The sequence below is a fragment of the Notothenia coriiceps genome, unplaced genomic scaffold (assembly GCF_000735185.1).
Source record: "Notothenia coriiceps isolate Sejong01 unplaced genomic scaffold, NC01 NC01_scaffold00000339, whole genome shotgun sequence".
Lineage (NCBI taxonomy): Eukaryota > Metazoa > Chordata > Actinopteri > Perciformes > Nototheniidae > Notothenia > Notothenia coriiceps.
This window is the reverse complement of record NW_011333040.1, coordinates 23,645,829-23,656,486: the sequence shown is the minus strand read 5'-3', so window position 1 is coordinate 23,656,486 and position 10,658 is coordinate 23,645,829. Positions and strand designations below refer to the sequence as shown.

The following is a 10,658-nucleotide window of genomic DNA, read 5'->3' as shown; positions in this document are numbered from 1 at the left end:
CTACTTCCGTATGTTTTAGCTCGTGACGGGATGGGCGTGGCCTAACTGTTTTTATTTACATTCATAACAAATTACGTTTTTCTTCACATCAATGGTTTTACACTGAACGTAAGCGTAATTTCAAATACTGTACAGTTATATTTTGTAACATTCATACAGGGTGGATAATGTCTAAAAGGAGATTAAATGTGACTTTCTCAACACAAGGTGTCAGTGCCGGTTTGTACAAATATACAACATCAGAATTAAGTCACAAAAGATGTGTTAGGGACCTCCACATTTAAGATTGAACACTTTTTTCCATATCAGCATGATTGATTGGAAGTTGTCTTATTGAGCACCCTCAACCAATACAGAGAAAGTCTTAAAACGTTTAATTTAATTATACATAGGCCTATGCTAACGTGTACTGTAAGAAAATAAACATGCATGCTTTAAGACATATATGTATGTATTTCTGTATGTATACTGTATGCAAGTATGAGTGTTTGTCTTGGTCTGATGTGGTTTTCCACCAAAACAATGTTCAAATACCTCATTTTAAATTCCAAAGATTGCATACTCCTCCTTCTTTTAATGAAAAATCCAGACATAATTGTACAAATATTTTCCATTCTCAGTGTATGTGCACTGGAGGTTTGAAGTTTCCACATCACACTTGTTTAAATTGCATATTTGACCACGTCTGGCTTCCAGATTCGTTGTCAAGTTACAAAATCTTCTTGTAATTACACGTCTTGCACTCAGATTTAAGATGAGCACAGAGAAACTTTCCTCCTTCAACAGAATAATGTGAAAACCAAGTTGTGGTGTGAAACTCTGCACAAACATCTGTCTGCATTGTGAAGCTCAGTTCAAGTTGTAACAATAAGCAATGTTTTTAATAAAGGGGAAGTCAAAGCAACAATACTGCAATTCAAAAACACAGAAAAAGTCATGCATTGACATTTAAAAGTACAGTTTGGTGGTCTTTAGTGTTGTGTTGTCATATGGTTTGTATACTGAAGCATGCAAGGTTAGCCTTTATATTGTGGCTTTATCAAGCTTCATACTTTAATAAAATTGTGATATTGTTTATGAAACGTACCATCCATAAAGTCAATACATGGCACAGACATTTAAGTCAATTATCTAAAATAATACGTTTTTACTTTATTAAAATGTTAAAGTGAAACATTCTGAATGCTGGACTTTTCAAATGGTGATATTAATAAAATAACCCAGTATATTTCAGTTTCATTAATCGCGACATTGATAAACCTGGTCAGCCATGAAAAAAAAATGACGTCTGCACATCTGGAGGAGGACCCAGAGGAAAATCCATCTCTCTCTCTCTCTCTTACTCTCTCGGACCACGTCCACAGGAGGCAGACAATCCTACCAGAGGACAGGCAGCCCAAATATGAAGATTGAGTGACCTCCAGCTGAGCATTTGTCCCAGCCACCTGATGATTTTAGAATATTTTTCTGTGTTCTCTCCTGCGCTCTGGCTGTAACGGACTCGCCTTTGCGCACACAAGCAGCCCGGTGCGCACAAAGTGTCCATGCGGAGACGATAAAAAAAACTTTTCTGCCCCGTTTTTAAAGCAGAAAGGAATAGGATCGACCTTTTTTGCTGTCAGGACGGCTGGACTTGTGTAGAAAGTACATTTTCAGACGTTTTTGTCCCGGGGCAGTTTGCAGACAGAAGAATGCTGCCCCAGCTCCTCGCCGTGGCCTGTGGTCTCAGCTGCTTTGGTTTCACCTCCGTCACTGCAAACCTACTAAAAGCAGAGGTAAGTCTTATGGAACATCATAAATCGTTCACTTTTAACAATGCAAATTGTTTTATACATCAAGTTGAGCAAATGTAAAACGTGTCATTAAATATATGATGTGTAAACAACTTGAATGTTCCATCATCCTAGCTTTTAAATGTTGTTTCTTGGTTTTTCAATTAAAGTTCTTAATATTCCTGGATGAAATATGTGTATAGCAGCATAACAGGTTATTCTTATTGTATGTGTTTAACCTCTTATTGTTTGGCTACAGGGATTTATAGTTTCACTGATATCTGTACTTTGTTCTAATGTTTAGATTTATCTAATTTTGCAACAGCATGGGAGGAACTGTTTATAGTCCCATGTTTATTCTTCCTCCTTCAATCTCTCTTGTTTATCTTTCCTCACTAAGAGCTGCCTAAAAGACTCCATCTGTAATAAGAGATGAAACTTCACCAAGAGGAAAAAATGTCCTGAGTCTAAACTCTTGTGGCTTGTGAAGGAGGAGGAGGGGGCAGTGCTCATTTTGGAAACCTCAGCTGAGCTGCTTTGTTCTGAGAAAAAAAAAAGGGGTAGTGGTGGTATACGGGGGAGGGGGGCTTCATCTGTCTGTGTAGACGGCACAGGACTGCATTCACAACAAGCCGGACACGAGTCTGACTGCAGGCCTCAGGCAGTTTAACCTTCAACTCAATATTGTGTCTCCAGGTCGCGTGCAGCTCAGTAAATGATTGGGTACGAGCGGCCATGGCGCATTGGCCCCTTTCACACTAACTCTGATGGTAGTACCAGAGGTCAAACCGGGTGTTTGATGTGAGCTTTCAGTCACATTGAGTCAGGAACTGCACAGGATGCACTAATAGGCAGCTGTCACAGGAAATTCACAGAGCAAAAAGTCCATTAGTTTATTTGCAAGAGCTGCAGTTCTGTGTGGACAGGATGCACGAAGGAGGACCTTAGTCACTTACCACAAGCTGCTGTGAGTCAAGCCAGACATGGTGGATAACTCACAGTCAGACAGTTTATAAGACGCCACAGGCGGCTAGCCTCTGACACCGTGATGAATGCCTGTAAACAAAAAACACGACTGTTTACAGCACTTTATAACACCTCTAATTCAACAACCCACAGTGCAGGATTCAATGTGAGGCACATCTGATGAAGACTGAATGTTCAGGCCATTTGCTATCAAGCTGTCAGACAGTACTGATGCAGAAAGGGGATAAGAATTAATGATGGGTTCAGGATGACATCACTTGAGAGACACACGTGAACCCTGTGATCAGAAGATAGACGTGTCTGTGTGCGGAGAGAGCAGAGGGGGGAGAAAGATGTGACAAAACAACAACTGCGTGACATAATTGTTTAATTAAAGTCGATGAAGTCGGTTGAGAAAGAAGAAGTCAGATCGAGGAACTGAGTTTCACAGGAATGCTGTGGTCAATCAGGGTTGCTTAACATCTTAACACCCCTCTCTAACTTCACTCTGACAAATCAAAGCCATGTAATCCATGCTGAGTGAGATGAGAAGCTCCACAAATAGAGAAATGAGACTTCCACTATTCTCTGAAATGTACTCTAGGTGAAGTGGAGTGCCTTTTTGCGGCCTCTAGCATCTGTTTTCATTCACCTCTTTTGCCTTGTCTAACCTTTCTTTACTTAAACAAAAAGCTCAGTGGGACCTTGTGAGGAAAGGAAGTGGGCAGCAATGAAAACAACAGGGTCCAAAACAGGATCTCTCCATATCTGGGTAAAAGAAATTCTGGAGATTTCCCGTTGCCATCTGGAGACACATGTCTGCTGATCCAAGCAGAGGGTTACAGATCCGAGCAAAAACACATCTGGACTCAATCGTCCTTATCTCAGCGAGTGGCTGTTGATGTAGCATCAAAAGAAAATCTGACAGGCAGCGGTTGTCACTTAAGAAACGTCAAAATAATCAGCTGGATCGACCTTAATGAGAAACTGATGGACTTCAAGGCAGAAGGGGAGTTTATCTTAACCCTACACTAAAAAGAAATGGCCCACTTTGCACGTAGAGGACATCAAAGAGAAAAACGTTTCCAGCATGATGTTGGAAGTACAAGATTTTAAGATAAATGCATTTTTAACATAGATTTCCAGGTGCTCAGCTGGTTGGATTTGACTTAAGCTGTCGGCCAGATGTGCTTAACCAAATGTGGCTGTATCACCAGCTACCTTGTGGTACACATACCTCTTGGGAAACACTCCAGGCAGTGGTGGAAAGTAATTAAGTGCATTTACTTACATGCTTTTTTACAGTATTTCCCGTTATGCTACTTTATACTTTGACTAGATCACATTTCATAAGGAAATATTGTAGTTATAGCTTACACAATAACTGTTGTTGGACCCTGCAGCATGATAACACAAATTCTTCTCAAGATTTACTTACTAGCTTTTTTGGTATTTGCTCAGTTGTCTTAAGAGATAGCTCGTTTAAATCAACTGACCTTAGATCCAGCTGTAAAAAGGAGTGCAACTGCAGTAACAAGTACAATAGTTCCCTTTGAGTAGAAGTAGAAAGAAGAATGAGATGGAAAAACTCGGGCAAAGTAAGAGAACCTCACATTTTAATTGCAGAACTTGATTCCACTATACTGGGTCCCATGGTGCCATAAACCAATTTACCACTTCGTTAGCATCACTGCAGCCACAGAAAACATCAGATAAGTAAAGTTTCAGTAAAGCAGAGTCAGGGATTTTATCCGACCTGGGTGACCCGGTCGAAACTGAACTCAGAACAATATTGCATGGCGCTCATGTCAGTGCTAACTGGGTCAGAGACGCCAAGAAAGAAAGGCAACGTGAGATTCAGCCACTCAGGAGCAGGATTCTCAGTTTTTTCCGTTGGCACCGGGCAAAAGGAACAACTGACTCAGTCCCTCAAAATTTAATTCAGCCGTACTCATAACCTCTCTCCCTACTTTCCTTTTAACGCTATTCCTTCTAATGTCTTTACCTCTCCTTCCCTAATAAAGCTCTGGACTTTAGATCATCTTCTTCTGTCCTTCATTCCTGCAGAGATTTGAAAGACAGAATATATAGCCAAGCAAAACGCTCATAGAGGTAACTTGAATCGAAATGCGTTTTTATACTAGCCACATATACACAGAAAGGTTAAGGTTGTTAAACAGACACCTTACTGAAGTACTGAGTGCTTAGTTCATGGCTTCTTTTAGCATACATTGCATACATTTAGACAAAGCCCCACATGATAGACGTAATGACACCTTCACTTCCTCAGAAAATGTCCTCATTCCGTTGTTTTTTTACCACAGGAGTTATTAATATACAGGGGATTTTTTATATATTGTTTATTCCTCCTTGTGGTTGGGGTTTTTTGTACAGAGCTTCCGAAAAAACAAATTGCATCTCAGTCTCATGTGAATCTGAGTAAGTGTGAGTGACAATAAGCGGCACCCACATGTCCTGTGATTGGCTGATGGGTGACGGGGCGTTGAGAAATACATGCAGCAAAGTCACCTTTTGTAGTTTTCCGTATTCTTAGGGTTGACTTTTTTTCTGCTGTGAATTATAAAGTTGCTTGGTGTGTCCAATATTCCGAAATATTTCACATTAGCAAGAAACTTAAAGGGGACAATTTCTTAGTCAGTTTTATGTTGTAGTGTACTCGCAAACTTAAGATGCTCTGCGATTAATCACTTGGCCGATAAAAAGCATATTCATTTTTAGTTTAATAGAATTGAAGACAAGGAAACCCAGCGTATCTTCACGTTTAAAGAGTGGCAATTGCGTTTTCCATTTTTGCTTAAAAAATTATTATAGATTTTTCTAAATGTGAAAAATCTCCAGCTCTACATGATATAATAGGGTCACAGTCAGGTCAAAGAATCCATGCATACATCCCACAACTCCACCAAAATAATCTGTTCTTCCACCAGTTTCACATCACTCTGGTCGTGTTTCAGTGTCTGTGCATTATACATTTAGACCTTGCGTCACTGCGCACACACACACTGCACACTCAGGAGTGTGTTTACCAAACCCGCAGCCAGCCCTTTGACCACACATGGCCGTGTAGCGAGCTACCTAGCCACCCCAAGGCCAACAATACCAGCCATGTACAAGTCTCAATAAATAGAAGCTTTGATGGTGGCTGCTGGGAGTTCCAGGGAGGAGGGGTGCATGCTGGGATACCTGGCGTCTCGACCGGAGGTGGTGGGTAGAGTAGTTCGGGACTAGAGAGGTAGAGAAGTGGAGGTCTTGACGGTGTGGGGGAGTGTTTTTATAGAAGCAGACGCGTCTCCACGGTGGAGCCACAGGACACACTGGCAGCAGTCAGGGGAGAGGCACAGAATGTAAATTTGGTTGGTGTTACAGGCAGATTGACATATAAAGTCAGGGGGTAAATTAGATTAACTGGATGCTTAAAAAAAAAAGTTGATAAAATCGTGAGATGCAGAAATGGGGAAAAAGGGGGTTGCCTCTCTCCAGGTAGTCATAAGTGACCCTTGTTCTCCGGCCTCTTCGCCCAGCACATGTAACAGTAGCTGTGTGTGCCCAGGCAGTATACAGCCAGGTTAGCCCATGCAGTTGCTACATTTCATCCTTCCCTCCTCTTGCTTTCCCGTTCACTTGTCTAAAGAAAGGTTAAAGAGAAAAACAGCCCAAATGGTGAAAGAAGAGAGATATCTGTGGTTTAGATGACGCTAACGAAGGAATTCAGGGTAATTCCTCCGACTTAATCTGTGGTGGAGATGAAGATGTGCGCTTAACTCTGTGTGTGGGGATACATAAGTGGAAACAAACTGTTCAAGACACATTTAAGCTTCTAAAACTCCATAAAAGCGGGCCAGGAGATGAGAAAATCAATACCATCTTTTAGTATTGGTTAAATAGGGAGCCAAAGCCAACAGACAGTTAGGTTAGCTTAGCTTAGCTTTGCACAAAGAGTGGACACAAGGGGGAACAGCTTGCCTTTTTCTAATAATTAAGAAATAACAGCCATACTCTTATGAATGAAAAGTAAAAGGTATAACCATCCATAAAAACCTTTAGCATTTCAGAAGCAAAATACTTACCTGGTCTGGTTTGACTAGTAGCTTAGGTTGGCTAATGTTAGCAAATGTACAACACAGTCTCACGGCATTTCGTGATATAGTCACAAAATTAATCCATTGATTCTTGGTTCACCAACACGATTTTCACATTTCTTTCGTGTCACAGAGAACGATTTTAAAAGCAATGTAAATAATAACAAATTTGAAGGAAAAAGATTAAAAAACATACAGATTTCAGTATTCTGACACAGAACGATTTTAGAAGCAATGTATTTCTATTGGTAGTATGTTTCGTGCCTGCAAGAAATAATAACAAATTAGAAGGAAAAAAAGATGACAAAGAATACAGATTTCAGTATTCTGAGGCTCTGAGCCCTATTTATTTTCCTCACGGACGGCAAAACTACTCCGACATTATACAATTTAAAATAAAAGGGTTAGGGTTAGGGTAAGATATTGAGTAAGAAAATGTTTTTATGAACCACACAGACCATCACACACATTCAATGTCTGTTTTTACTTTTGCTCTAGTCTTAATGCTAAGATAAACTTCATATATTTAACAGAAACAAGTGAATGAACAACATTACTTTTCTTAGCTAACTCTCAGCAAGGAAAGCTATTCCTTTGAGTCTTAGACCACCAGCAGTAGGCAGTGGAAAGAAAAGGCGTTTTGTTCACGTGTAAAGATAAATAGTTGTGGTTTTGGTTGACATGAAGACAGAAAGAGAAAGAGTAGGAGGAGGACAGACAGAGACAGTGCAGGGAGATCTTAAACTCAAGCTTTGAAGAACCTAAATGTTGCAGAAATTGTTGCTTTTTCCAGCGTTTGCGAGCAGCAGTTGATTTTGGCAGCGATCGTCTAGACAGACTTGTGGGTCATGGTGACTAAAATGACATCAGTGTTTTCAGATTTAGTGTTTTATTTGGCTTTCAGTTCCTCTCTCGTCCTTTCTTATGACCCCACAACAAAGTTTCCCCTAACTAGCTCAGAATAAATCATGGGTGCAAGCGAGGTTGGGTTTTAAGAGTTCATAAAAGGGATCATGTCAAAGTCACATGAAGAAACAACAATACATTTAACATGCCGAATTACCTCAGTGTGTGTTGGCTGCTGTGGGGGAGAGTATGTAGCTTAACAAGTCACACAAACACCCGCACAAACACACGCTGTGTCTCCCTTATTCAGATACAATCTGTGTGATGCATGTGAGCTCAGGGACGCAGGTCCAAACAAGCTCTGAAAGGTGACTGGAAGTAGAAAAACACCCACAGGTTCACACAAGTGGACCAAACCCTTATTTTCTGTCGGCTAAGGTGTTTTCTTGTGGTTTTTCCCGATGTTTCTGGCATGTCTGACTAAGAGCAGAGAAACTTAGAGGCAAATATGTATGGGGTTGCAAAACTGCTAATTACTGCTTAGTAGAAAGTAAAAGCCTAAAAAATAATTGTATATTAGCACCCACATGATATTTCCATTAGTTTTAGGGTTGTCTTTAACATTTTGGATTTTATGGAAGAGCCCAATACCAGCCAAGATTGTTAAGGTTAGCTGTTGATAACTTGAGGCAGCGTCACTCCTTTTCTACATCAACAAAGTGTGATATCTGGCTGATTATCAAATAGCTATTTTCCCGTTGAGAATGCAGAAAGTTTTCAGAAGAATATCATAAAATCCTATAATAAGTCATAAAGATATGTGCTCTGGTAGACTTAATTGTATGTTCTCTCCCCCTCTCTTGTAGGGCTGGCTGCAGCAGTATGGCTACCTGCCTCCTGGGGATGTCAAAGCCCAGGCCCTCCGCTCACCAAAGTCCATCGTAACAGCGATATCAGCCATGCAGAGGTTTTACGGATTGACTGTCACTGGATCCGTAGACTCCAACACGTTAGAGTGAGTTGAAAGCAACGTTATATAACTTATTGGTGTCCAATTCTTGAGGTTTTAAAGCCGTCAGATCATTTGATGATTTGGGATTGAAGGGGGATTTAGACTGTCGAAGAAAACAAGGTCACTTTTTGCAAATTAAGTGTCCTTCAGTGGGTATTTAGTTATGATTGGGAATTTTATTTTTTGCTTCTGCCAGGGCGATGAGCCGGCCGCGGTGTGGCGTCTCAGACAAGTTTGGCCCGGAGCTGAAAACCAGTCTGAGGAGGAAGAGATACGCTGTGCAGGGTCAGAAGTGGGAGAAGTCTGAGGTCACCTTCAGGTAACCTGCTCAAGACCTTGACTTTTTATTTATTTTGAGCTCTTAAATTTAAGAGTTTAAATTAAACACAATTTAAACCAGAAATACACACTAAGTATAACTTTAACAGTCCACACAGAATTAAAAAAACACAGAAAATGTCTGTATTTAAACTTTCTTTATGATTTAAGTGTAACTTCTCAATAATAGTGAAGTAATCTAATTTTTTGCATTATGTATTCAATATAGAGACCCTTGTTTCGAAACCTGTTTTAAAAACGTTTTCTCTTAACTTTCTTACTTGTATAATGTTGAGTCGACTCCATCAATCCCAACCCGTTAACTTTCTCTCCATCTTCTCACAGCATAGAGAACTACACCCCAAAGATCGGAGAACAGGCCACGTATGAAGCCATCCGAAGAGCCTTCAAAGTCTGGGAGAGTGCGATCCCGCTCACCTTCAGAGAGATCCCCTTCAGCCACATCAGAGGCAAGGTGGACAAGTACGCAGACATCATGCTCTCCTTCTCAGAGGGTTTCCATGGCGACAGCACGCCTTTCGATGGCGAAGGCGGCTTCCTGGCTCACGCTTACTTCCCCGGGAACAGCATGGGGGGAGACACGCACTTTGACCTCGCTGAGCCCTGGACCACCGGGGACACAGACCAGGGGGGTAAGAGAGAGAGATTCAAGTTCAATAAACACAATAAAACAGATAATAAAATACAAAATAAAAATAGAATAATAGAAATAGTGCAGAATAGTATATATACAAGTAATTGGAATATTGATATATATACACTGAAAAAAAATATAAACGCAACACTTTTGTTTTTGCTCCCATTTTTCATGAGATGAACTCAAAGATCTAAAACATTTTCTATATACACAAAATAACCATTTCTCTCAAATATTGTTCACAAATCTGAAAAAATCTGTGATAGTGAGCACTTCTCCTTTGCCGAGATAATCCATCCCACCTCACAGGTGTGGCATATCAAGATGCTGATTAGACAGCATGATTATTGCACAGGTGTGCCTTTGTAAAGGCAAAACTGAAATTGGTGACTTGTTTTTATATTTGCGTTGTGAAAACAAAACGAGGGAAAAAAGTACTCCTACTTGAGTTCTAGATTTTGTAAAAGATGATTGTGGTTTTATTGGTAAGAGAGTTGTAACAGTGTTTAGACTTTTAGACACTATCACTCGTGAAAGGAAACGGCTCTATTAGGTAAGGGTGGAGTGTCCTACACCGTATAGGTGTCTAGTCTAATCTGTCGGCTTACCTAATACGTGTCCACAACGAATCCCGACCGGTTTATTTTCCGGTGAGACCCTTTGCCACCAGTAAAAACGGCAAATAACCCCCCAGACCCCCCAGGCTTTTGGTCCCAGCATAAGAGACCACACTCCCAATCCTAATCCAATCCTAATCCAAATCCCATTAACAACACTTAAGCCTCACGGCCACCACCACCCATTACCAACCCGTCCGACATACATACTGCTAACCTTTGTGTCCGTTGAGCTAAGTTGTTGTAATGGGATTGGGATTGGGAATTAGGATTTGGTGGAGGTGTGGTCTTATGACTGACCAAAAAGCCTGGGGGGGTTCTGGGGGGGTTATTTCGTTATTACGTACAAAGTCTCACCGGAAAATAACA

At 40.7% G+C, this 10,658-nt stretch overlaps 1 protein-coding gene across 1 annotated transcript in view; it reads left to right on the top strand.

The window, feature by feature from the left end:
• The first annotated feature begins 1,256 nt into the window (after positions 1-1,256).
• LOC104952619 (matrix metalloproteinase-14-like) overlaps positions 1,257-10,658 on the top strand; it is a 15,839-nt gene continuing 6,437 nt past the window's right edge. Inside the window, exons 1-4 of the mRNA XM_010779473.1 lie at positions 1,257-1,775; positions 8,551-8,699; positions 8,893-9,015; positions 9,360-9,667. Of these exons, the coding sequence (XP_010777775.1) occupies positions 1,692-1,775; positions 8,551-8,699; positions 8,893-9,015; positions 9,360-9,667 (664 nt within the window). The 5' untranslated portion in view covers positions 1,257-1,691. The remainder of the gene's footprint in view (positions 1,776-8,550; positions 8,700-8,892; positions 9,016-9,359; positions 9,668-10,658) is intronic.